This window comes from Lolium rigidum, chromosome 7 (assembly GCF_022539505.1).
Source record: "Lolium rigidum isolate FL_2022 chromosome 7, APGP_CSIRO_Lrig_0.1, whole genome shotgun sequence".
Taxonomy (NCBI): domain Eukaryota; kingdom Viridiplantae; phylum Streptophyta; class Magnoliopsida; order Poales; family Poaceae; genus Lolium; species Lolium rigidum.
In genome coordinates this window covers 106,393,958-106,421,409 of record NC_061514.1, presented here as the reverse complement: position 1 = coordinate 106,421,409, position 27,452 = coordinate 106,393,958, and the positions used below count along the sequence as shown (strand labels likewise).

The following is a 27,452-nucleotide window of genomic DNA, read 5'->3' as shown; positions in this document are numbered from 1 at the left end:
TAAAAACTGGGCACCCTCTTCTTAATTAATGGATGAGGCAAAGCTTTTGCCTCCGTTTCAAAAAAAAAAAGTATTCTTCCTAGATGAAAGAGGCGAAGGATGATGGAGTAAGTATGTTTTTTCGATGCTACAATAGAAGAACGTAGCATTATTTTCCCTGGGTAAATGAGGGGGTGAGTGTTGGATCTTTTTTGGAATTATCGTTGAAGCATTATGAACCAGTAAATAATTGATGGCTTGTAATTACTTCAGAACTACGGTTGAGGTTGAAGATTCATGTAAATATTACCACTATGAGTCATTCGAAAATTACCGTCGCAAAAATATGCGCCTTCAAAGAGTTGCTATTAGGTAGTTAACTGCTTGTTGCATAGCTGGAATTGGCAAAGTACTTCAACATTTTTACCGAGAAATTGCTTTCGGGAAAATATAGGTAGTTACCTTCTCATGAAAAATACTGCGCCGTTGAAAAATTACTATCGCAGAAATATGCGCCGTCGAAAAATTACTACTCCCTCCGGTCGTAAATATAAGCCATATAGTGTTTTGAGAAAAATTCCATAATATAAGGTTTACTACATTGCTCCACTTGTATGGAAAATATTTTTAGTGATTCGATTATGTTTTCTTAGCTTATGCAAAGTCCTCTATTAGCTCACGTTAATTGCCTAGGGTTAATCCTAACCAAACAAGGTGTAATTTTTCCCAAAAGTGTGTTTCTTAATTTCCGTGCCAAAAACTATATGGCTTATATTTTGGACCGGAGGGAGTATTAAGTAGTTAACTGCTTTTTGCATAGCTGACATCTGCAAATTACTATTGATGTTCAACACCGATAAATTGCTTTTACGAAAAAAAACATAGGTAGTTACGTCCTCGCGAAAAATTATTGCCAGAACCACTGTTAAGTTTGAAATTAGCACGTTTGTGCGCCGTTGAGAAATTACCATCGCGAAAATATGCAACCTTAAATAATTACTATGATGAAGTTAACAATACGTTTCATAGCGTGAACCAGAGCAAGGGGTGGCCATGATCGATGCCGCGGTTGAGTTGTCGGTGTCAAATGTGTAACTTCATGAAGCTGGCCAAGAGAACCCTCGGGATGGAAGGGCAGGTCACGAGGATCTCAGCAACGGCAACACTGTTTTTTTTTGGTTTGTACCTAGACTGGAGCAGTTTTGAGATACTTGGAGATCCTACTTGCATCGTAGCTCTTAGCTAATTTAACAGTTCTCGAGGGGTTAAACTCATCAATACTCTGCACAGTCTTGTTACTCATGTCAACAGCAATTACCCATGTTGTGTTGTTGTTGTCGTCGCTGCAGCGATTCTTGGCAAGGAAGTAAAAAACGCCATCGTCTTGCAGGCTCAGGCTGGCCAGGCTTATGCGGAGAGTCGACAAGGTCGGTTGAGGTATACCAGCATTCAGCCACAACATCTGCAGCGGTTCAGATATATCAGAGGATTCGAGCTCATAATCCTTGTGCCACCGAGACTTCCTGCTCGTCTTGATGCTCCATATGGAGGCCTTCCACCTATTCAAGGTGCGGGAGCTTCCCGGAACGACGCGAGACTCCATCTCGAGGTACTTGATGAAGCCATCGACAAAGGCAACGTCCCGAACAGACCTTGGATTGCCAGGCCGGCTCTGTGGCGGCAGGGGAACGACACGAAGCTTTGGGCAATCGTCGAGCACGCTGCACAAGATGATATTGCAGAGATCCACCCATGCCACGGTGCCTCGATCTCCTCCGATGGTGATCGTCTTGGATGTGGCGTGGTTCTGGGATATGCCTCCACATCTTTTGGAGGTGATCGTCTTGTCTGTGAAGTGGCAGTGGGATTCCTTTTTCTTCGCTAGCACCGGTTGCTCGCTCCAGGTGTTGGTGCCAGAGTGGTACAGGCAGAGTAGAGAAGTCCCCACGAGTCCGAGGTCCACACCACGGACCTGTGCGGCGATGACGTAGTCACCGCAGTCATGCTCCTCCTGTCCGCACCTGCTGCCGCAGGTGCGCACGATGGCAAACGAGTGATCGTTGAAAACTGGACTGAAGCCAAGGCCGGGCTGCGGGATGTGCCTGAGCGAGGGGCCGCCGGCGTCGTAGACCAAGTAGTGTAGTTTGTCCACGGGGAAGCCGCGTTCGTCTCTGGCGAAGCCGAACTTGTCTATGGCGAGGCGGAGGAGCACGAGGCCGCCGTCGGACTCCGCGGCGATGATGTGGGGCTTGACGGCGAACTCGGTGTAGCCAATGGCATTGGCGTGGACGCAGAAGTAGGAGACCAGCGGCGGGCGCGCGGCGCAGAAGGTGACCTTGATGGTGCCCCTGGTGCCGAGGCCGCTCGTCTCGCAGTAGGCGGTGGTGGCGTTGGTGCGGTCGGCGAAGTAGGCGTGCGGCTCGATGAGCACGAACTCTGGTCTCGGCACATTGCCGTCGGCGTCGTCTGGGTAGCCGTAAGGAGGAGGTTTCGGGGGTGAGTTGGGTGCGCTTACGATCTCCTCCTCCTCGTCGTCGTCGTCCTCTGGGTAGCCATAAGGAGGAGGTTTCGGGGGTGAGTTGGGTGCGCTTAGGATACCGTGGTCATCGTCGTCGTCGTCGTCCGCAGTCGACGCCTCGCTTTGAGATCCGTTGATGTCATGCTCTTCGTCGTCCATGCGCACGCCGTACGACCAGCCATCCATCGATATCTCACTTCCAGATTCATTGCTGTCACGCCCTTCGCCTTGGGAGCCTTCCTCGTCGTCGTAGTCGTTGTCGTAGATATATGCAAAAGGATCCAGGGAGCGCCGGTAGCGATAGTACTGGCGGCCCATCGATCCCACGCTTGAGATCCGATTATCGGTTGTCTCTCGTCTTCAACGTCGATCGATCTTACGGTGTATCGATGGGATGGGAGGTTGTAGCGATCAGGGTTGGAGATCGAGGCGGTGGCCACGGGAAACGGGCTACTTGAAAACTAATGGGCTGGACTAGCCCGCTACGCCATATGGGCCGTTGTAGGGCCGATCTGAGCAGGGCCGGGTAGTGGGCAGGGCTTGCTCAGTTCCCCTTCTCCGGGAGACCCCGTCGCCCCGACAGTCCTCGTCGGAAGACGGGGCCCGGCCGCGCTCTCCAGTGAGTCTCCACTCCCCACCACCGCTCACCTGACGCACACGCACACAGTCCCGCTCCCCGAACCCCAGCACCCGCTCCGCCGCGGCCGGCGATGCTCCTCTCCGGGCCGCAGCCGCCCACCCCGTCGCTGCTGCTCCCGGAGAGCAGCGGCGAGGACGGCGCCGCCGCCCACGACCACGACTCCTCCTCGCGCGCCTCCGCCCCGAAGAAGCGCGCCGAGACCTGGGTCCAGGACGAGACGCTCTGCCTCATCGCGCTGCGCCGGGAGATGGACGACCACTTCAACACCTCCAAGTCCAACAAGCACCTCTGGGAGGCCATCTCCGCCAAGATGCGCGAGCAGGGCTTCGACCGCTCCCCGAGCATGTGCACCGACAAGTGGCGCAACCTCCTCAAGGAGTTCAAGAAGGCGCGCAGCCACGCACGCAGCAGCGCCGCCGCCGGAGGGAACGGCTCCGCAAAGATGGCATACTACAAGGAGATCGACGACCTGCTCAAGCGCAGAGGGAAGGCCGCTGGCTCGCCCGGCGGGAGTGGCGGCGTCGCCAAGAGCCCCACGCCAACCACCAAGATCGAGTCCTACCTGCAATTCGCGGATAAGGGTATGAATCATGCTTCTCCTGCCCTTCTGTCTGACTAACACACCTATGCTTGTTTGCTTGCTGACAGACACTTCAATTCCCCATTCTCATTAGTATTTGGTAACTTACGCCTTCAGCTTTTGGTCATACGGATTGGGTATTGCATCAGTGTAAAATTAGGTATACATCAGTGAATCTGTGCAGCGCCAATTGCTAGCAACTTAAGCTGTTGGTAGTTCCTGTACTGCACAAATTCAGATATTGCAGTGTTATATTTTCTGTCTAGTTCTCTGTCTGAATACAACAACAAAGACTAGTTCACTTATATTTTCTGTCTAGTTCAGTGGCTGACTACTGGCACCAAATTTTATAGCATCAAGTTACTTCACTCTTCAAGCTTACCGGTCTACATGGTGTGATAATACTTAGCAGTTACCACGAGCCTATTTGCTAAGCTAACTACTACTATATATTTGCAACTAGTTTGGGTGTCCACCTCGGGTGTGCATACAAGATGGGGCTATTGGATATACTGTTGGATTATATGTCTGGTGTATCTGTTTAATTAATAGTGACTAACTGAATATTTGGACTTTGTGCTTATTACATTAGATTTATGATTGATTGATTTTTTGTTAGCTTATAAACTCATGTTCACTGCCTTTAATCTAGGTTTTGAAGATGCTAATATTCCATATGGCCCTGTTGAAGGTACTGATATATTCGTCGTCTGCAATAATCCCGACCTATTTATTTCTGTATATCATTTTGTCAGCTTGTTTCATGTTTATACCTATGGCCTTCCACTTACTTGGTTCAACATTCTGTCAGAAAGTTGTGCCTGCCTACTGACCTAGAGGTTAGCATATCAAGCTTGAGATAGAGTCATTTGTGGACCAATCGTTATTTTCATGTAATGGACGAACACACGAAAAAGTGTTCAAAAAATAGTGAGTTTCTTGGTGAGGCTTTTTGTTGTTAACCCTGTATAACAGTTTGCGCTCTTTACTCACTAATTGTGTAATTCATTCTAAAATGGAAATCTGGTTAGGTTTATAATGTTCTTTTAACCAAGGGTAAGGATTATAATTTAACTGCTTCAGACTGAAACCAGATTGGATATCTAAGAAGGAAAGTTGCCCATGAAATGCAAGGAAAAAATTATTCTCGATCAAAAAGCACATTTATATCAATGTACTACCTCTGGTTCAATGAATAATGTGTATATTTTTTTGAAAAGTCAAACTATGTTAAGTTTGACCAAGTTTTTTGAAAAAATTATTAACATGTAAAATATAAAATTTATATTGTTAGATAACATCATGGCCTATATTTTCATATGATATCTATATAATATTACAGTTGTTGATAGTTTTTCTTAAATTTTTGTCTAACTTCATTTAAATTGACTTCTCAATAAAAATATAGGCCTTATTCACTGAAACGGAGGGAATATAATTTAAAAAGAGTAGAGTGCATTGGTAGTCCTATAGGTATCCCTGGAGTGTCATGTTAGTGCTGATAGTATGACGGTGCATATCTGAGTCCCAGCAGTGCAAATGTGCAATAGGTCATTGTAGGTCCAGTCGTGGCTGAATCAGCGGTGACCTGCATATGTGGTTGATTGGCCATTGCCATGTAGGCTGAGGGTCCACGTAGGCTAACTGGAAATTGTCTGGTTTTCTTTTTCTTTTTTTTTGCGGGGGAAATTGTCTGGTTTTCGGGTGCAATTCGTAAGGCGAAGGCAAACTGCGAGGGCACAGTTCCAGAAAACGAAGAAGCGCCATTCGTGCCCTGCCTTCCTGCTGAGTGACTAACAGGAGAAGCTCTCAAGTCTCAACTAGGGGAGATAACACCAGAGGTGGAAGAGATGTGGAGAGGAGGCGATAAATAGGAGAATGGAGGAAAATATGTATGATGACAATTTTTGCACATTTTCCTAATAGCCCTGGCAAGAGTTTTGCTGCCAAGTGATTCTCAGTCTACATGGCAGTGCTCTACCCGCCATGCGTGCAGGCCGGCACTGATTTTGGCCGGGTAGAACCTGTAGAGAGTCACTTATTGCATTGTCAGAGCTCAAACACATGCTCTCATACTATTAGGACTAACTTGTCACCCTCAATATACTTTTTGGACCTCCATTGCAGTTTACTCATGCTGTAGTGAGTCACTTATTGCACTATCAGGACTCAAAAACTTTGCATCTAGACCAAATAGCTCAGTAATCAAGGTGAATATCACATGGGCCATCACGTCAAGGTGTTGTTTTGACCAGTTTGGCACTAACTACAAACTAAAATTACACTTCATTTTATATCTGATTTGTGTAGTTTCGTAATCCAACTTCCGTCATCAATGTTTGCATACTACAATTGTGATAAAGACAAGGTTATAATCGATGCTGATTTGCTTTTGCCTCTTTCTGTTTTATAGCGAGTGGTAGGTCATTGCTGAGTGTTGACGATCGTCTGGAGCCTGACAGGCATCCACTTTCTTTAACTGCAGCTGATGCAGTTGCAACGAATGGTGTGAACCCATGGAATTGGAGAGACACCTCAACTAACGGTACAGACCCATACATAATGCAAGTTAATACATTTCAAGATCTTGTGGATTTTCACCACCAGGAATTTGGACTGATTGGGAATGCTGCTGTCTTACTGTTTAGCTGATGAATTGATTTTGGTTTTCACTGGATAGTATTTATTCTGGTTATGTGAATATCCTCCTGCTCTAAGGAACCTGAAGCCAGAAAAGGCTTTAAAACCTCTGCTATTGTTTCGATTTATTTCTTCTTGATAGATAGTGCACACATTTGTACTATATTTAAGGTGCTAGAACTTATCACTTGCATGGTACAAAAGCTCAACTCCTATAACAACACAATTTAGCATCCAGTAGCTCAGTTACATTCTCAGGTCAACTCAATTACTTTGGTTCCTTTTCTTCATCTGTTGCATTGATTGAGAAATCTGCATAAACCTCATGCAGGTGGAGATAATCAGGGTACTTATGGTGGGAGGGTTATTTTAGTCAAGTGGGGTGACTACACTAAAAGAATAGGGATTGATGGTACTGCCGAGGCAATTAAAGAGGCCATCAAATCTGCATTCGGATTAAGAACAAGACGAGCTTTTTGGCTTGAAGATGAGGATGAGGTTGTTCGTTCCTTGGACAGGGATATGCCAGTTGGAATATATGCTCTTCATCTTGATAACGGTAATTATAAAATGTATTCTCTTCCATGGACTAAGATTGTTTACTTTCTTCTTAAGAATCAAAATTGGCATATTGTAGTTCTATGGATCATTGATATACCGACTTGATGAATTTTCCCTTACTGACTTGATGAATTTTGCATCTATTCTTGCACCATGTTGATCACTAATTGATAAATTTGCTATTCATGTTCATGGGCATTTATTTTGATGCTTCCAGTAATGATTATGATGCCCTCACTCAAATGAACCTATTCTGCAATTTGTGTGGTCTGCGGACATCCTTGTTGAATATACTTTTAATGTTATAAACCAAAGAAATTATTGGTTTAGTAACTGTTGTTCCTTTTAAAAGAATCTATTACCGAAGATATTAGGTACAGAAGGGCTATCGATCCAAGCTCATCCCTGTTATGTTCGTTTCAGGGATAACAATCAAGATCTGCACATTCGAAGATGCAGAACGCATGACAGTTCGGACAGAAGATAAAACATTCTACACCGAAGATGACTTCAGAGATTTCCTGTCTCGGCGTGGTTGGACACTCCTCAGGGAGTATAGTGGGTACAGAGTCGCTGATAATCTGGATGATCTTCGCCCTGGTGTGATTTATCAGGGGCTGCGCTCGCTTGTTGATTGATCCTGCATGTGGGCGGGTTAATGTGGCATCATTTGCCTTAGAGGCATCTAATTTATGTCCACAATAGAAGTGGACCACCATACAGCCTAACATAGTTTAAAGCCAAGCAGGTCTTGGCTGTCCCTGACTATATATGTAAATGTATTCCTGTATAACATTGTACATTTTCCTATAAGAATGGCTGTCCTTGGAAACAAATCCATTCAGCAAGGTTGCCTGAGTATTAATCAATCAGATGGAACCGTCACAATGGAACCGTCTATCCTGGGTCCGCTGTAACTGGGCTTTTTGAGATTCAGTTGCTTGATGCTTGCCTATAAGAATGTCTGTCCTTGGAAACAAATCCATCCAGCAAGGTTGCCGTCTATCCTCGACCATAACTTGATTTTGTTGTCAAGGGTACCGCCATAACTGGGCTGTTTGAGATTCAGTTGCTTGATGCTCTTAGGTTGTACCATGGGATGTGGGTTGTCCAAAACAATTATCTTGTTTCCCCAGTTTGGTTCAAAACCGGATTTACTTTTGTGCATTCTTAGGTTGCTGGAGTATCAGCAGTCCACTTATGTTCAGTGATGTTAGACGAGCTTGGAGACTGTAGAGCGTGAAGGCGTAGAAAAATGAGACTGTAATATCACATCACGCCTCGAAGCTTGCGATGTAAGAGCTGCGAAGCAAATTTGCAATCCAACAGCAGATGGAAAACGGCAACCATTGCATCCAATCAAGCAGGGATAAAAAAACAGTACAGGTTTCGTGAATGAACACAAGGAAAATTTCTCTAGCAAAAACATGTTTCGTGAATGAACACAAGAAGAATTTCCCCAGCAGGGTCACTTCCAGATGTGGATGAAGGATTCACACAGGTCACTTCATGCCTCGAAGCTTGCGATGTAAGAGCTGCGAAGCAAATTTGCAATCCAGCAGCAGATGAAAAACGGCAACCGTTGCATCCAATCAAACAGGGATAAAAAACAGTACAACGTTTCGTGAATGAACACAAGGAAAATTTCTCCAGCAGGTACATGTTTCGTGAATAAACACAAGGAGAATTTCCCCAACAGGGTCAGCTTCACGCCTCGAAGCTTGCGATGTAAGAGCTGCAAAGCAAATTTGTAATCCAACAGCAGATGGAAAACGGCAACCGTTGCATCCAATCAAACAGGGATAAAAAATAGTACATGTTTTCTGAATGAACACAAGGAAAATTTCTCCAGCATACATGTTTCGTGAATAAACACAAGGAGAATTTCCCCAATAGGATCACTTCCAGGCATGAATGAACGATTCACACAGGTCACTTCACTCGAAGCTTGCGATGTAAGAGCTGCGGAGCAGATGGAAAACGGCAACCGTTGCATCCAATCAAACAGGGATAAAACAGTACGGAGTACATGTTTCGTGAATGAACACAAGAAAATTTTCTCCAGCAGGTACATGTTTCGTGAATGAACACACACAAGGAGAATTTCCCCAGCAGTCAGTCCCAGACGTGAATGAACGATTCCCACAGGTCACTTCACGCCTAGAAGCTTGCGATGTAAGAGCTGCGAAGCAAATTTGCAATCCAACAGCAGATGGCAACCGTTGCATTCAATCAAACAGGGATAAAAAAGAGTACATGTTTCGTGAATGAACAAGGAAAATTTCTCCAGCAAGTACATGTTTCGTGAACGAACACAAGGAGAATTTCCCCAGCAGGGTCACTTCCAGACGTGAATGAACGATTCACACAGGTCACTTCACGCCTCGAAGCTTGCGATGTAAGAGCTGCGAAGCAAATTTGTAATCCAACAGCAGATGGAAAACGGCAACCGTTGCATCCAATCAAACAGGGATAAAAACAGTACATGTTTCGTGAATGAACACAAGGAAAATTTCTTCAGCAGGTACATGTTTCGTGAATGAACACAAGGAGAATTTCCCCAGCAGGGTCACTTCCAGACGTGAATGAACGATTCACACAGGTGACTTCACGCCTCGAAGCTTGCCAAATTTGCAATCCAACAGCAGATGGCAACCGTTGCATTCAATCAAACAGGGATAAAAAGAGTACATGATTCGTGAATGAACACAAGGAAAAATTCTCCAGCAGGTGTACATGTTTCGTGAATGAACACAAGGAGAGAATTTCCCCAGCAGAGTCACTTCCAGACGTGAATGAACGATTCACACAGGTCACTTCACGCCAGCAGGTGGATGTAATGTCTGGAAGCTCCGGGCTGCCGCAGGTTACTCATCGTCCAGGTCGTCGACCTTGTACGACACCATCGTGTCCACCTTGTGGATCTGCCGTCGCAAGAAGAAGGAACGCACGGCCGTTAGCATTTCATCAAGCACCTACACACCATTGCATCCCAAGAAGGAACGGACTTGTTTTACCTTGGTGTCGAAGGAGTGCAGCTTCACCATCTGCGGGTTGTCGATGAGCTTGGCGTCGCTCTCGACCCAGGTGAAGGGCACGGCGGTCTCCGCGTCGGTGTAGGCCAGCACGTCGAATATGCCTGGAGCCAAAAGAGGGGGATTGTCAGTTAAGTTGAGCACGAAGGTGGAACAGGGTGTTTGTTGTTCTCTGTTAAGCAATGGTGGCACGGCTATGTGTATTTCTGCTTACATGGCTCTTCGAGGCAGGGGAGGAAGGAAATGCAGGAGTTGACCTGCCGCATGATGGCCTGGATCTCCCTCATGATCTCCTTGTCGCTCTTCTCCTTGATCACCCTGAAGCGCAATCCATTCAGATGCGTCAGCGGATGCAGTTTCAGTTTCAATCAGGATCAAACAGAATATCAAAATCTTATCAGAGAGAGCGGCCGGCGTATCTATCTGCATACCCCTTCTCGACGACCTCGACGTCGGTGACGATGTTGAAGTTCCAGCGCTCGAGCACCTCGCCGGCGGCCTTGCTCATGATGACCAGGACAATCCTCTGCAGCTGCCCCGCCTCAAGCCACTCTGCAGCAGTCAGTCCGCAGCAATATACAGATTAGCAAAAGGGAAACAGCCAATCGGCCGATTCGCGAGCGGCGCGAGAGGGATCTGGGTTGGGTGGGGAAACGAACCGGAGAGCTGGGAGGTGAGGTTGGTGATGAAGGTCTTGACGGCCTCGTCCTGCGTGAGCAGCATGGGGAGGCCGTACTTCTTCACCCTCGCGAAGCTCTCCTCCGGGTACACCCCGCGGTTGTACAGGATGCTGCAGCCACCAAAAAACACCACGAATCAGTCGCGGAATCCGAAATGTTTCCCATCACCACCCCATCTCGAAATAAATCGGAGCGTCGTCAGAGACGACGCCGCCGTTCCCCGGCCCGTCTGCGCACCTGTTCGCCGCGTAACCTGCCACCGAATCATTCAATCAGATACGCGCGCGAGCGACTGGGGAAAGAGGATGGGATTGCAGCGCGGGGCGGGGCGTACCGAAGAACTCGCTGACGATGGCGGCGGAGCCCTTGAGCGTGATGATGTCCTTGGACACCGTCCTCGACGCCATCTCTTCTCCTCCTTCTCGTCCTGGGTCTTCCTCCTCCTATGCGGCGGCGGCGGCGGCTCCTCCTTGCTTTCTCTTCCCTCTCTCCGGCTGCGTGCGCTCGTGCGGCGTGAGAGGAGAGAAGATGTGGGGAGCAGCAACGGCCAAATTATTCCTGAGGCGGCGGCGCTTATGGGGAATTGGGAACTCGGTTCTTCTCGGAGTGTTTTGGAAATGGATCGGTGGTGGCATTTTGAAGTGGACCGGGCCGGCGCTCCCAACGGTCGTCTCTGGGTGGGCCACCGCACCAAGCTTAGGGTGGCGCAATTTCTTTCTCTTTTTCTTGAGAACGGGTGGCGCGATTGATTACTGCTAATCAGATCCCGTATTCCCGTACGTATCTTTTTGTACCGTCAAAGAAGAATGCGAGATGAATCTGGCAACTACGCAAAAAAAAAACTGAAGCAAGGGCTTGGTTGAATATCAAATTACCGGCACTTCATTTAGATACATGGACTCGGGATATAGTTTGTGATGAGAGGTTTAGCGACGACCAGCGGTTCAAGATAATCACAGTCACGTGGGCAACTTGGACGTCGCGTAACAATATCATCACTCATGATAAGGGTGGCATTGATCCAATTCAGACCATGAAGAGGACGGGGGAGGCCCTAATAGTCATGGAGATTCCTAGGCATCAGTGGCGGCTCCAAGAATTGGAGCCTGGGTATTCATTGTAATTTTTTTTTGTCTAACTGCAATACGTAAACTGTAACAATTGATAGCAGTATATATCAGAGGACTGCTATATATGATAACAAAAAATTCTTACTCTATCTTGGTCATTGACGGCATACCTCTTAATGGGAATCCGCATCTCCGGATTATGTTTGAGTGCCCCCAAATCTGCATGCATTTCTTCTTGTTCATCCTTCTCATTAAATTCTTCATCATCCTGAACTGGAGAAGAACTCGATGCGGCAACACTCTGATTTGGAGTGGATGTTTCATTTGTCTTTTTTGCTTTTGAAGCCTTTTGCCATAATGCAAATATATTACTACTGCTAGCAGTACCCTTTTTCTTCATCTACGTTACAAAGAAAACACAGAAAATTGAGGGGAAATTAAAATTTATCTAGGAAATAAGGGTTAAGGTACTATCATCTACAAACATGAAGAATATCGAATTTGGGGGAAAGTACCTGGACAACACGATCCGTCGCCGTCGCCTGCTGTGCTGTGCTGGGTGCCGCAGCTTCGTCGCCAGCTGCTGGGTGCCGCAGCTTCGATCGATCTGGTGGTCTGCTCTGTGCTGGGTGTCTGTCAGGGTGTGCTGCCGCCCGTCGCCCGTCGCCCGTGCCTCTCCCCCTAGTTTCTTCGATCGAATCGAATCGGAAGGAGCCAACAGCGGAGCGACGGTTCAGCTAGCGATCAACTGATCGTGATCCATCGTGGACGTGAAGTGGGCTAGGCTGACCCAAAACTGGGCTTAAGCTGGACTCTAAATCTCTAATGGACCAGCCAGCCACGTATATTACATGTACATGGAATTTTTTTGGGCCAAATCATTGGTATTCCTTGGAATACAGGGGCATACCCCCAGCGCCGCCTCTGCTAGGCATCATGGTAAGATACTACCTGGTCACGGATGGAGGCCGCCTGATGAGGGGTGGATCAAGATCGACACAGATGCAAGTGTGTCGCTGGAGGATCGGAAGTCTGGAGCGGGAGGGGTGGCGAGAGACCCTTCGTACTTCATTGGAGCGTGGAGTAAACCCTACCCGGGTGCTACTAATCCCTTGATCGCCGAGGCTTTGGTGCACCGGGATGGGGTGATCTTCGCAAAACTCCGAGGTTTTACGCAAGTGTTGATGGAGACGGACTGCAAGGAGGTCGTCGACTTATGGGGATCGCGTACGGGTTCTCGCGTTATCATAGCGTCTATCATACAAGAGATTGAAGGGCTAGTTTTTTCTCCTTTTTTCTCTTTTGATATTATTCATGTAATGAGGTCAGCTCACACTCCAACCCACCTTTGTGCTAAGCATGCTTGCACTCTGGAGGTTACGAGCTGCTAGATGAACTCCCCACCTAGTTTCTTAGTTACCAGTATCCAGGCTGATTGCGCTGGTGTTGTTTGAATAAAGCCCTTAATTTCCTCGCGAAAAAACTAACCCATGGTAAGGCGCGGTTAATTCCTGAACCCGTTCAGCTCACTTGAGCAACAGCAGTGATGAGGAGATTAACCTGGTTTCTGAACTGATTGATCATGATATTGGTTTTTGGAAATTTGATAAGGTTAGGAACATTCCTCTGAGGCGTGATGGTTGCGAGGATTTTGGTGCGGTCTTTGGAGAAGTCAAGCGTGTATACTATAAAATCAGCGTATCATGCTCTAATGAGTCGTAACGAGCAATTGGCTCTAGGTGAAGGAACGATAACCGAAACTTCAACAACAACAAAATAGATGTGGTCTATTCTCTGGAAACTAAATGCCATGCCAAAAGTTTGTGTCTTCTGGTGGAGGGTTCTTCGTGGCATCCTTCCTATTGAGGCTACTTTGAAGCATAGACATATTTCTCAAACTAGCAGATGCAAGATTTGTCTAGCAATGGATGAGGATCTCATGCATGCGCTGATCAAGTGTGATCATGCACATCGTTTCTAGGGTGAAGCACAAGGCTGGCTGGAGTTCTCTTTACCTAGTCTTCATCCTAACACTTGGTCACGAGATATTAGCTGCGATTTTAGATTCTTTGATGCAGATCGGGCCAAGATGATCACGATTATGTGGGACATCTAGAATTCTCGCAATAGTTGGACTCATGATAGGAGCAGTTATGACCCTATACAGTCCCTGAGGATGGCAAAAGATGTGTTGATTGTTCTGGACATACCAAGGAAACACACAAAAAAATTGCCGGGCCATGGATGGCGGCCGCTTGAGGGGAATTTCATTAAGATAAACACCGATGGAGGTCTGTCTTTGGTTCCTAAAAAAGGTGGCTCTGGAGGAGTTGCAAGATCGTGCCCGACCTATCTTGGAGCTTTGAGTAAACCCTATGAGGGTATTACAGATCCACCCATTGCTGAAAGATTGGCGCAAAGAGACGGCGTCATTTTTGCAAGACTATGAGGATATCCAAAAGTTGTGATGGAGACTGACTGCCTAGAGGTTGTTTCCCTCTGGAACATTTGTGGCACCTATCCTTCAACTTCGAGAGTGGATTTGGTAACCGGATGTATACGTGAGCACGCAGCCATTAGCGTTGGATTTGCTTTAAGATGCGTGTCTCACAAACGGAGTCAAACGGCGCGGGGCAAACAAACAAACTAGTATCCACGCTATGAACCATACATCACATCATCCTTTCTTTTCTCTACCCCTCTCAGACCACCACTGCAAGAAGCGGCCATCACATCATCTTTTCTTTTCTCTACCCCTCTCAGACCACCACTGCAGAGCGCCGCCTCGTCTGGGCTCTTGCCCGGCAGAGCGCCCGGACGGAAGAGCGGCACGAGCGCGTGCCCGTCTGCACCTCGCCACGGCCGGCCGTTCGTCTCCGGCGCGCCGCCGTGCTCGCTCTCCCCGCCGCCAGGAACGCCTCCACCTTGCTCTTCCCTTCATCGAGCGCCTCTGCGCGCCGCCGTCGCTCACGCCCGGCGCCCTTCTCTACTCCTCCGCGCGAGCACTGCTCCTCCAGACAAGCTCGACACCGCCGCGCGCCTCCTCCTCGCTCCGGCCACGCGCGCCCCGTCTCCTGACTCCTCTGGCCGCCACTTTTCCTCTTGCTCGGCCAGCGAGCGCACGCTGCTGCTGACGCCCGCCGCCGTGGCCAGCTTGGCCTCGCCAACTGCCGCTCGAGTGCGTCCCCGGCTCCCTCTCTGCCCCGCGCTGCCCTGCTTCCCCCCTTGTTCGTCCCCGTCCCCTGCACGCACGCGCCGCGCAGAGCGCCGCACCGGTGCTCGTCTCTTTGCTGTTCCACGACGCTACGTGCTCTGTCTCCACGCGCGGTCTCGTCCTGGACGCCCTAGTCGTGATGGCCGTGTGCCTGAGATCCCACCGGCACAACCAGAGGGCCTCGCGCCTGGCGAGCGCTGACCCTATGCCGCCTTGAGCCTCCCAAATTCCTCCGCCGCCGTCAGCCGCACGACGCCGCCCTTCCCAAGCTCGGCCGCCGCACGAAGCCGCCCTTCCTCCGGCGCTGGCGCGGGAGCCACGGTCAGGGGCAACATTGATTTTTCTTTCCTTGATTTGGGAATCGGAGATGAGCAGTGTTCGTTGGTGTTAGTTATTCGGCGACCGTCCTTGATTTGGGAATCGGAGATGACCAGCTGTTACTCACCGTGGGGGAATCAGAAAAATCATCTCACGGTAACACTAACACCGTTAGACACGTGTCAATCTCTCACCGCGTGCTCACGTATACACCCGGTTACCAGGCTTCATCCGCCTTCAAGAAGTTGGAGAGCTAGTTTGTAGTTTTATTTCTTTTTCTATTCAGCATGTTCCTAGATCAGCAAATAACTCGGCCCACCTGTGTGCAAAGCTTGCTAGCACATTGACAGTTACTGGCTAGATGCCTTGATTGTATCCTAGACTTCCTTGCTATTAGCATTCAGGCTGATACAACGGGGTCTGTTTTATTTAAATAAAAGCTCTCTGAATTCCTCGCAAAAAAGGTGTGGTTGATTTGGTTTACTCTCTTTAAACGTAAGGGCACGACGCCGAGACTAGCCTGAACCAACAGACCTCCCATTCCAAAGCAGAGCACATCCATGACCGGCAGAGCTAAATTGTCTCCAGGCCTCGAGATAATGAAGGATGAGAGCTTGATGAAGACGCCTCCAAGGAGGAGAGAGATGCCCAAGGGCATCACCGTCAATCTGGTTGAGGCCTTGCCAAGCTTTCGCCCTAGCCCAACCACCACCCCAAAAGACAGAACCTTGAAACCTATCCAGCGACACACTGAGCCCATGTCCTAACGAAGAAATCACCGGCATCGTCCACGGCATATGACGTCGGCCTAAGAAAACCACCCCTGGGTATGTAGGAGGCCACCCAAACTGGGCAAAACACCGTGTAAAAGTGGCCACGAAAACAAAGTGGCGACATTCTCAAGGAAGGTGAAGAGTGTGTGCCTAAAGACGATGAAGAGAACCATGCCCCATCGGAGAAGCACACAAGTTGAGCACGGAGACATGATCTAGCTACGAGAAAGAGAGGCATTTGGTGGCGCCTCCAAGAAGGAAGATGTCGTTGAAGATGTCGTCGTCACCCGTAGTGGCCAAGGCCTTGCACGACTTTTGCCAATGTCTCCCCCAGAACCTGAAGCCGGCCACCACAACTAAATCATGGAGGGAAGCAGAGTTAGCACCGTCGATAACATCGCATCAAGTTTTGTGCGGTCCGGTGTCCACCCTCAAAGTTCCATAGTGGGTCAAGGACTTCCTTTTTGGTGGGAAGGCTCGAGGAGAATATGGTGAGGCCTTAGTTGCGTTTGGGGAGCCTTTGTGCCTCCACACTGCTCCAACGGAGAGTAGCACTCGCAAGAGTGTGAACTTTGGGATACATCGTCTTCTCAGCGTCTCCTCGGTTATTTCTATACCCGAGCTCTTTACTTATGCACTTTACTTTGTGATAGCCTTCGTGCTTGAAGTTATATATCTTCTTATCTCATAGTTGCTTGTCTTGCTTAGCAAAAGTTGTTGGTGCACATAGGTGAATCCTAGATATATAGGTTTTATGCTTGATAAATTAAACGTTAGTTTTATTCCGCATTTGCTCAAGCCTTAATCGTAAAACTTTTATGCGGCATATTCACCCCGACCCCCTCTAGGATGCATATGTGTCCTTTCAAGGTCACTTTGGCAGAGATTTTGTCAATGTTACACATAATTTTACTATTTGTTACATATGTGGATCATTTTTGGTATTTTAGTATGAGCAAAGTGGTACAGTTATTTATTCTATGTATGGTGCAAAGAAATTGCACCAATGTAACAAGAGATTTCGTGTAATAGGATAAGTTAGGAAAAAATGTTGGATACACGGGAGATAATTGTTAAACAGAGAAAAATCGTTGTCATCGACCTCAAATCGGGCATGTTGGTGTCTCCATGAATTTTGGTATAGAGATATTTGCACCAATTTTACATAAATTATCATGTAATGTTGGGTACATTAGACCAAAATGTTCGACGCATTGCAAAGAAATGGTGTATAATAATGTCACAATTTTGGAATTTTACCTACGCATAGAGAAATGTTACTTCGGGATTTTTTTTGTACCGTACCATTGGCAATAAAAATTGTATCATTTTTTCGTGATTAAATGAAAAATGTTGGACACAGATGTTACATACTACAAAAAAAAAGTTTGTTACACGGGAACCATTTTTGTACCGTCTTGATTGTACGCACAAAATTCGCTCACTTATGTAAAAAAATCATACGGTCCAGAATGCAGTTGGTTGATGCCTAGCGGTCACCATCAAGTATTGTCATCCCAAGGTGATGAGGTGGCCAAGACCCCAAGTCACCAGCGTCGAGCTCATCGCTGACACCGACCGTACCCATACCATCGGGGCAGTAGAAGCGTGAAGGGACCATCGGTGCCATCCGAACCAGCCCTAGCCATCCGCATCACAGCTCAATGACCTGCCAAGCCTATGGCGAAACGTCGGCAACAGATGGGTGCTACTTAAACCACCACTACATCGCCCGCGAAAATCAGCCGACAAGCACCAGCGAACGTCGCTCGACTGCCCAAGACCCCTGCCCCGGCAGCGAAGACTCGTGCCCACAGAACCAGCAGGGCCAACAACAGCCGGAGGGAGTATCAGATTGACGAAGATAGCCTTGGTCAAATCCAGGTGTGGCCAGCCATGGCCGACCACAACCCGCGCCCATCGAATGCACGGTAGGTGGTGGTGGCACAGGCAAGCACGGGTCAGCGCCACCGCGGAGTCGATCCCTCCAGCGGCGATGCCGCTGACCACAAGGAAGAAGATCCCTCCCTGGTGGCCTCTTATGGCCAGGAGGTGCGAGATCCCTGCCGCCCCCTTCGCCGACGTCGCGCGGGCTTGTCCGGTGGCCGCCTCCGGGACCGACGAGGAGGGAGAGGAGGAAAGGAGGCGGGCTGGTGATACGTTGCAAGCGTATCAGTAATTTTTGATGTTCCATCCTTGTTTTACACCAATTTATACATGTTTTGCTTACACTTCGTTGCACTTTTATGCATTTTCCGGCACTAACATATTAACAAGATGCCATAGTGCCAGTTTCCTGTTTTTTGCTGTTTTGTATTTGAGAAAAGTTGTACATGAAATATTTTTGAAATTGGACGAAACAAAAAAACCAAAGTCAATATTTTACCGTAACGAAGACAGAGTCAAGAGGGGGGGGGGGGGTCGAAGAGGCACCATATGACCCACAAGTATAGGGGATCGCAACAGTCTTCGAGGGAAGTAAAACCCAAATTTATTAATTTGACACAAGGGGAGGTAAAGAATACTTATAAGCCTTAACAGTGGAGTTGTCAATTCAGCTGCACCTGGAAAAGCACTAGTAACAAGGGTGATGTGAAAGCAGCAGTAATATGAGAGCAATCGCAATAGTAACAAAGAAACAGTAGCACAGAGGAAATGGCACCGGAAAATATTCCAATGCTTAGTTGACAGTAGAGCAATGAAGATGACAGGAGGACCGGGGTTCCCAGCTATCTACACTAGTGGTAACTTTCCAAATAACATGTGTTGGGTGAACAAATTACAGTTGGGCAATTGATAATTGTGAGGGCATAATAATGCATGATATGATAAGATAAATGTTACTGTAGTATTTAATTGGGCATTACAACATAATACATAGACCGTAATCCAACTGCATCTATGACTAATAATCCACCTTCAGATTATCATCTGAACCCCTTGTTACCACCCGATTTTGGCCAAATCAGGAGATGGGCCGTAAGCGAAGATGGGCTTTGAAGATTACGTGTGGAGCGTCTTTGAAGCGGCCTTGCGCAAGGAGTCCGGGCTTAATTGCCCATGTATCTGTAACATATTAGATCGTATTGTAACTTAGAATTAAGAGATAGAGTCTGGCCCGTGCACGGTTAGATGCACGCCCCAATTAGAAAGTCCCTTGGACTATAAATATGTATCTAGGGTTATCGGAAAAGGAGGACAATCATCGTTCAACCAACACAAATCAGGCGCATCGCCACCCCTTTCTTCGAGGGTTTCTCCCGGGTAAGCACCATGCTGCCTAGATCGCATCTAGCGATCTAGGCAGTACACGTTTATTCGTCAACCTTGTACTGCTCGTGCTGAAGCCTTGTTGATGGCGAGCAGTACTATCTATCCTTCGGTGTTTAGGGGCTTGCATCGGTGCTTTCGCGTGCATATCTGCGTGGCGATGCCGTCCCTCGACACCTAGCTGCCCTTACGTCTATCCAGACGTAAGGGCAGCATCCTGCTTATTCGTTACTTAGTAGATCCGATCCGTTATAGTTGCTCCTTGCTCCACAAGGATTAGTTTAATATCTGCATAGTTAGGCCTTACGCTGGGGTCGGAGGATCCGGTAGTGCGCTAGATGTTGTTCACCGTCCCTGCGAGGGATGTTCGGGAATCGACGTTATGTTGGTTTTTAGGCCTCTCGTAGGGGTGGTTTGCATCGTCTTCCGTAGCTGCTAGGCCCGATCACACGTAGGACGTTCGGTTATGCGGTGAAAACCCTAAACCGTCGTGGATCGTGTTAGCTTTGTCCCGATCAAGCAGGATCCCCATGCCATTGTAAATCCAACGTGAAACATGGGGCGATCGGCTCCTTGAGCCGATCCACGAGGAAACTCGAGAGCCGATAGGGCTCGTATTTAATGTTTACGTGTCTGCCATGCAGGAACAATCGAAGCACTAACACCTTCCTGACCGGGTCTAGGTCAGGTGGCACGCCCTAGCAACCACCAGGACGTTTTGCCAGAAGATTTGCGGGACGACGCGAGGTGCCAGAGATCCACTAAGCGGCCCTGGGAGCTTCCCGGCTCTTCGTGTTGCTCAGCCATCACCCGTCGGGGGTTTTTTGGAGGGTAACACATTCTGGCACGCCCGGTGGGACAACCTTCTGCAACATCCACGTCAACATCGGCATCCGAGATGGCGGAGGAACAGATCACATACGAGAATCTCCCTCCTGATCATAAGAAGAAGTACGATGAGCTGAAGGCCATCGTCGAAGCCGAACTCATCGGCTCCTTTGAGAAGACCCGTTCGCACGGTATCAGGTTCAAAGGATTCACGCCACAAGGCGCCCTCGAAGGGATAGATCTGTCTCTCCCTTCAGATGAACGTACCAGAGCCCTGCGACAGGAGATCAATTACGTAGTGGCCCATTCACTGCATCGGCACTCTGAGAGCCTGGTGAATACGTTGGAGCGCGTTGCGCTCCGTGTGGTGCAAGAGATCATGGAGCGTCGGTACTCCCCTTCAGGACCTGTTCTAGGGACTCACCAGGGAGAGATGCAACTCCACACCAGGCCACCACTGCCGTACGCAATGGCGGCTCCACAGCAACAAGGCTCACCGGCATACGTCGTCTACAAAGTTGGGGGTGATCCGGGCGACTATCAATTCTTACATGACCCGCCCAAGGAGATCCCGCACGGATACGTGTGCACGTATGTGCCGGACTGCAACAACAGGACGCGAGCGATCCGAGGCTCCGCCGGGAGGGATTGCCGGAGCAGGAGCAATTGTTCCGACGGGAAGAACGACTGCGGCGGCGGGGAGTTTAGGAGCGAGGAGCGAGAAACAGGCGTGGCTAGCCAAGTATACCATCGCACCGATCCGAGAAAGCTCGGTGCCACCACCTCCACCGCGGATCGGATCGGCGCGATCCCGAGAGATCAGTTCGGCATCTTGCCGAAGAAGAAGGTAATCGGCTATTCCAAGCCGTACCCCAATGAGTTTGACCTGATCCCACTGCCACCTAAGTACCGGCTCCCGGACTTCACCAAATTCAGTGGGTTAGAAGGGTCTAGCTCCATCGAGCACGTGAGCCGATACTTGGCCCAGCTAGGCATGGCCTCGGCATCGGATCAGCTACGGGTGAGGTGCTTCTCGCAATCCCTCACCGGTCCAGCGTTTGGATGGTACACCTCGTTGCAGCCAAATTTAGTGCAATCATGGAAGCAGCTGGAGGAAGCTGTTCCACACCCAATACCATTCGAAGCTACGAAGGCTGGTATTGCCGAACTAGCACGAGTTCGGCGGAAGCGAGAGAGACGGTCTGCGAGTACATCCAACGTTTCGAAGCTCGTCAAGAACCGATGCTATTCGGCTCATTTAAGCGAGAAAGAGCGGTCGAGCTGGCCGTGGCAGGCCTTGCGGCGTCATTCAAGGATCCGACGTTCCAAGTGGAGTACAACTCGTTGACGCACCGGTCGGTCGGCCGACCTTATATGAACGGCGCCATCCGGAAGCTGTGCCGGGACAAGTTCAAGCGCGCGATAACCACTGGTCAATGTCGATGAGGATGAAGATCTGCGGAAGATCGGGAAGTTGCGATGGCCAAGTGGACTCGGACGCCGATGCCGGTGTCCTGCAAATGGGTGAATCCACCGGGGCCTCCAAGAGGGTTGGACTTTGACGTGACCAAGGCCGAGACGGATCTTCGATGCGCTGCGAAAGAGAAACGAGTTGAAGCTACCCGAAGGCCACAAGATCCCTACGGCGCGAGAGATGAACAAAAGGCCATACTGCAAATGGCATCATACGTTCACGCACACCACCAACGACTGCAAAGTATCGCGCGCACAAATTCAGATGGCGATAGAATCAGGCCGATTAACTTTCGGACAGTTTGCCATGAAGGTAGACATGCGTCCGTTTCTGGACGTCAACATGGTGGACCTAAGCCACTCTATAAGGGAGCCAGGGTTCTCTTTTGATGTCAATATGGCAGGGCTTGTGAGCCGCTATGGCAAGGACAAAGCAGAGAGTAGCCACTCTCGTGGCAAAGATAAAGAGGAGGCCGTTCCACGCGACCGGCCCCAAGATGATGACAGACGGTACCTGACCGAGGAGGAGGTGATGCATCTCCTCAACAAATATGAGCAGCAGTACGACCGACGTCGGCGCTACGACGAAGACGATAAAAGATATCATCGGTCAGATGCAGCGGACAGGAGGTATCGTCAGCACAACAGAAACAACGACGGGTACGAACATCACGCTAGAGGGAGGTCAAGGGAGCAAGACAACTTGGATAGGCACTGGGACTGTCCCTTCTTCAAACATTGCTGGGACTCAGGAATGAGCCGATTGCCAACAATCGAGAACTGCCCAGAATGCAGACAGCACAGAAGGAGGGCAAACGAAGTTTCAGTGTTCGAGCGCCTAGGACCTCTCCCACCACATAACAAGCGAGCTGAGTCATCTCAAGAAGAGGACTTCGAGGAGTCCGATGGAGAAGAAGATAGGTATCACCGACCAAGGTGGTGCCACGATGGACTCAGCCATTCTCGGAAGCGTAGAGTGCGGCGAGCTGCGAACACTGGAAGAAGCCGAGGCACGATACCGTACACGTTGAGAAGAGCGCGGCCCGATCTGGCCGTGAAAATTCAGCAAACCATGGAGACGAAGGCGCGCCCGCCAAAGAAAGTATGGCGCCCAAAACAGGCGAAAGCCGATGCACAGGCATCGGCTGATGCCGATGCAGGGACATCGGCTGACACAAACATGGTCTCCATAATCCCGACAGAGTAGCAGGTCCAAGACATTGGACATACGTGGCAAGGCCGATCCCTGCGATCGGCCCCAAAAAATGGAAAGCAAGGAATCTTATCTCAAGCACGCCACGTAGCTATAGTGGAAATCTAGGAAGTTGCAAACCTTCATCAAACATTGCAACGAGAAAGGAGGCCGATTCCCGCAATCGGCCAACATTATCCTCAACATCCCTTTGTCTGTGTTCAGCATTGATCCAACAGATGCCTGCAGAGCCGATACCATCAATTACTTGACAGAATCGGCTCGGGGGGCACATAGAAGGATAGAACACGAGGATACAGAGTTTGAAGCAAGTTAAGATATACTCTCTGATAAAGTATGGGGGCCGATACATAAGCAAATCGGCCATAAAAAATTGAAAATTTTTAAGCACAGCCGATGCGCAGACATCGACTTAAGGATTCAAAGCCGATGCACGGCCATCGACTCAAGGGATACCACTGGTACAAGCAAGCGGAAGCCTAAAGAGCAGTCATCTACTGGAGGAACCCCTCAATGGGATTGCTTGGCAGCACCAGCAGGAGCGTCAGTTTGGGCGTCCAAGACGACCCTTTTCCTCAGGTTAATCTGTTGGTATTTACTGGCAAGTTTGAGGATCACAGTCCTGGCCAACAGCAAAAACAGTATGAGCGCGCAGATCAGGCCAGGATCATGAGGACAACCGACGATCGTCCAGTTGGACTGGACTGCATTCTCACCACCAGGTTGCCTCATTGGATTAAAGAAGCTCGGGGGGCACCTCACTTTGAAGGTTCTCTGCTTGTGGAAGCCGATTTGGTTAGAATTGGCTGATGCTGCACCACAGTTGAAAAGCTGATAGTGGCCCAATGCGGCTGGTGCACTGTCATTCTCGCCTTGACCGAGGCTCGGGGGGCAGCTAGCCCTGAAGATTCTTCGCTCTGAAAAAGCCGATGGTCCTGAAATCGGTTGTCTCTGCATCATAACCATGTTGAAGGGTGGAGGACTCTTGCAGAGGAAAATTACCAGGTTGGCGAGAGGAGTTTGAAGAAGGAGCCATCATAATTGATAGGCTTTGGGCCAATTTGCTGCTGCAAAGAGACAAAGCATCGCGGCGAAAGTTGTAGGCGATCAAGATTTTCAGCAATGGTCCTAGAGTTCTCCTGAAGGCATCAATTCTGGAGTTTTGCCGAATAGGGCTAACATTAAGGCGTGGAGGACTTGGATTTCCAAGATTTAAGGTGTGCGCGATTCCGGTTTGGTCCTGTTCGACTGAAATTTGAGGATCCGAACTGATCTATCTCGAAATTTATCATAAGAGACCGATGCGTTGCCATCGGTTCATCGAGCGTTGATCAGGCCAACAATCGGCAAAATCCATATAAGGGAGAATCGGCTAAATCACTGGGCAAGAAATCGGCAAAATCAAGTTGGGGAAATTCTTCATTGATAAATAAGGTTTCTTACATAAAGAGCTGATTGCTCTCAAAAGGAAGAGTTGGGGGTGCATGGCCCTATCTACTACTGCTGGCCCTAAGCTAAGCTCCTATCTAGGGGCCATTGCTGCCCTCATCGTCGTCGTCGTCACCATCACCGTCGTCGGCGCCGCTCCCGACCGGCTCGTTGTCGCTGCTGTAGCGGCCGCCGGCGGGGCCCTCGTTGTCCTCATCCTCCTCGTCAGCATCGTCGTCCTCGCTGTCGAAATCGCTGAGGTGCCCGGGCCAGGGGCAATGGCGTTTGGCCGGCGGCTCGTCGGAGGAGCCGTCGTCTTCCTCTTCCTCCTTCACCTCCTCGGAAGAGGAGAAACCGTCCCAGGAGAAGGCGTCGTCGTCGCTTTCCTCCTCCAATTGCCCAATGACAAGGGAGCGAAGGTCGCTCTCCCCGTCCGTTAAGGGCTGGTCGTCTTCGGACCAGACGAAGGAGTCGTGGGTCGACTCGTCCCCGTCGGCTATGGCGCGGCGGATGTTGGCTGCGTGGGCCTCCTGTGGGTCCCATTCAGGCGTCGGCTCGCGGGAGGTGGAGGATTGGGTGGAAAGACCCGATGAGGGAGAAGACGAAGAGGAAGACATGGCGGCAGAGGAGGGTTTTGGAAGTGCTGATGCGAGAGGGAGGAGGAGGAGAAGCTGTTCGATGTGGCCAAATAAAAGGGGGAATATATGGTTTAATGCCTAAGCGAGTTCCCGAGGACGTGGTGCCGAACCGTCAAATCGTGCGAGAGAAGCGCGAGGAGGCAAGACGTCATCATGAAGAAAAGCTGCGACGGTTCTGCCACGACATGACCCTTCGAAGGAGACAGATGGTTTTGCAATTATCATTATCAAAACCAGGGGGGCATGTGTTACCACCCGATTTTGGCAAAATCAGGAGATGGGCCGTAAGCGAAGATGGGCTTTGAAGATTACATGTGGAGCGTCTTTGAAGCGGCCTTGCGCAAGGAGTCCGGGCTTAATTGCCCATGTATCTGTAACATATTAGATCGCATTGTAACTTAGAATTAAGAGATAGAGTCCGGCCCGTGCACGGTTAGGTGCACGCCCCAATTAGAAAGTCCCTTGGACTATAAATATGTATCTAGGGTTATCGGAAAAGGAGGACAATCATCGTTCAACCAACACAAATCAGGCGCATCGCCACCCCTTTCTTCGAGGGTTTCTCCCGGGTAAGCACCATGCTTGCCTAGATCGCATCTAGCGATCTAGGCAAGACACGTTTATTCGTCAACCTTGTACTGCTCGTCGTCGAAGCCTTGTTGATGGCGAGCAGTACTATCTATCCTTAGGTGTTTAGGGGCTTGCATCGGTGCTTTCGCGTGCATATCTGCGTGGCGATGCCGTCCCTCGACACCTAGCTGCCCTTACGTCTATCCAGACGTAAGGGCAGCATCCTGCTTATTCGTTACTTAGTAGATCCGATCCGTTATAGTTGCTCCTTGCTCCGCAAGGATTAGTTTAATATCTGCATAGTTAGGCCTTACGCTGGGGTCGGAGGATCCGGTAGTGCGCTAGATGTTGTTCACCGTCCCTGCGAGGGATGTTCCGGGAATCGACGTTATGTTAGTTTTTAGGCCTCTCGTAGGGATGGTTTGCATCGTCTTCCGTAGCTGCTAGGCCCGATCACACGTAGGACGTTCCGGTTATGCGGTGAAAACCCTAAACTGTCGTGGATCGTGTTAGCTTTGTCCTGATCTAGCAGGATCCCCATGCCATTGTAAATCCAACGTGAAACATGGGGCGATCGGCTCCTTGAGCCGATCCACGAGGAAACTCGAGAGCCGATAGGGCTCGTATTTAATGTTTACGTGTCCGCCATGCGAGAACAATCGAAGCACTAACACCTTCCCGACCGGGTCTAGGTCAGGTGGCACGCCCTAGCAACCGCCAGGACGTTTTGCCAGAAGATTTGCGGGACGACGCGAGGTGCCAGGGATCCACTAAGCGGCCCTGGGAGCTTCCCGGCTCTTCGTGTTGCTCAGCCATCACCCGTCGGGGGGTTTTTGGAGGGTAACACCCCTTCCAGTATTAAGTTGCTAGCAACAGACTATCGCATTAAGCAATGTGTGTAAAGTAAACAATAGAATTATCCTTAGACAAAACATTATTGTTTTCTTCCTAGTAGCAACAACACATCTACAATCTTAGAAGCTAAAGTCACTCTTGTAGAAAACTAGAAGCATGAACCCACTATCGAGCATAAATACCCCCTCTTGGAGATACATGCAAGTACTTGATCAAGGTAACTACAAGTACTGGAGAGCATGCAAGATCTTAAATAACAATAGTATGATAATATGATGAACAATCTGATCACAATTCCACAATTTATCGGATCTCAACAAACACAACACCGATTACATTATATGGATCTCAATCATGTAAGGCAGCTCATGAGATTATTGTATTGAAGTACATGGGAGAGAGAGTACCAACTAGCTACAACCGAGAACCCATAGTACATGGGGGAACTACTCATGAACCATCATGGAGTCGAAATGGAGGCGGTGGAGTCGATGGAGATGGCTCCAGGGGTCAATCCCCGTCCCGGCAGGGTGCCAGAACAGGAACTTCTAACCCCCGAAACTTGTCTAGACGATGACGGCGGTGACAAAACTTATCGTGGACGGAGGCTGGTATATTCAGGGTTTTCTCGTCGAAGGGAATTTATAGGCGGAAGGGCGAGATCGATGGGCGCCAGGTGGGCCCAGACCACCCCTAGGCGCGGGCCAGGTCCAGGCCACGCCTAGGCATGGTCTGGCCGGCCCCTGGCCCCCCTCCGTCTCTCCTCTGTACTCTGTCTTCGTTTCGGTAAAATAGCAACTTCAACTTTTGTTTCGTCCAATTCCGAGAATATTTCCTGTACAACTTTTCTGAAATACAAAAACAGCAGAAAACAGGGAACTGACACTATGGCATCTTGTCAATAGGTTAGTTCTGGAAAATGCATAAAAGAGCCACGAAGTGTAAACAAAACATATTGGAATTGATGTAAAACAAGCATGGAGCATCAAAAATTATAGATACATTTGCGACGTATCAAGCATCCCCAAGATTAACTCATGCTCGTCCTCGAGTAGGTAAGTGATAACAAAAATATTTTTTAAGGTGACATGAAGCCAACACAATCTTGATCAAGTTATTGTAAAGCATTGTAAGCTGAGATCAAAGTACTCTAGACATAGACATGATAG

At 49.1% G+C, this 27,452-nt stretch overlaps 2 protein-coding genes across 3 annotated transcripts; one reads left to right on the top strand and one right to left on the bottom strand.

Annotated features, from left to right (window-relative positions):
* Window positions 1–3,192: 3,192 nt before the first annotated feature.
* On the top strand, window positions 3,193–7,766 carry LOC124674366 (trihelix transcription factor GT-1-like). 2 transcript variants are annotated; one of them, XM_047210409.1, is made up of 5 exons: window positions 3,193–3,718; window positions 4,370–4,408; window positions 6,203–6,262; window positions 6,689–6,916; window positions 7,342–7,766. In XM_047210409.1, the coding sequence occupies exons 1-5, from the start codon at window positions 3,208–3,210 to the stop codon at window positions 7,554–7,556; spliced, it is 1,053 nt and encodes a 350-aa protein (XP_047066365.1). In that variant the 5' UTR covers window positions 3,193–3,207; the 3' UTR covers window positions 7,557–7,766. The 2 variants fall into 2 exon arrangements, with proteins under 2 accessions (XP_047066365.1, XP_047066364.1); XM_047210408.1 differs by having other exon boundaries at window positions 6,131–6,262.
* Window positions 7,767–9,654: 1,888 nt separating this feature from the next.
* Window positions 9,655–11,040, bottom strand: LOC124679491 (mitotic spindle checkpoint protein MAD2). Its single transcript, XM_047215236.1, has 7 exons — window positions 10,968–11,040; window positions 10,871–10,886; window positions 10,613–10,743; window positions 10,385–10,505; window positions 10,168–10,271; window positions 9,936–10,057; window positions 9,655–9,842 (listed from the first exon to the last, which is right to left on the bottom strand). The coding sequence occupies exons 1-7, from the start codon at window positions 11,038–11,040 to the stop codon at window positions 9,786–9,788; spliced, it is 624 nt and encodes a 207-aa protein (XP_047071192.1). The 3' UTR covers window positions 9,655–9,785.
* Window positions 11,041–27,452: the final 16,412 nt, after the last annotated feature.

Bases quoted from the DNA above. Each gene is read 5' to 3' on its own strand.
- LOC124674366 (XM_047210408.1), top strand. From the start codon at position 3,208: ATGCTCCTCTCCGGGCCGCAGCCGCCCACCCCGTCGCTGCTGCTCCCG. The intron at 3,719-4,369 runs GTATGAATCATG...CCTTTAATCTAG, and splicing joins CCTGCAATTCGCGGATAAGG to GTTTTGAAGATGCTAATATT. The intron at 6,917-7,341 runs GTAATTATAAAA...TGTTCGTTTCAG, and splicing joins TGCTCTTCATCTTGATAACG to GGATAACAATCAAGATCTGC.
- LOC124679491 (XM_047215236.1), bottom strand. From the start codon at position 11,040: ATGGCGTCGAGGACGGTGTCCAAGGACATCATCACGCTCAAGGGCTCC. The intron at 10,506-10,612 runs GTTCGTTTCCCC...TGACTGCTGCAG, and splicing joins CCTCACCTCCCAGCTCTCCG to AGTGGCTTGAGGCGGGGCAG. The intron at 9,843-9,935 runs GTAAAACAAGTC...TTGCGACGGCAG, and splicing joins TGCACTCCTTCGACACCAAG to ATCCACAAGGTGGACACGAT.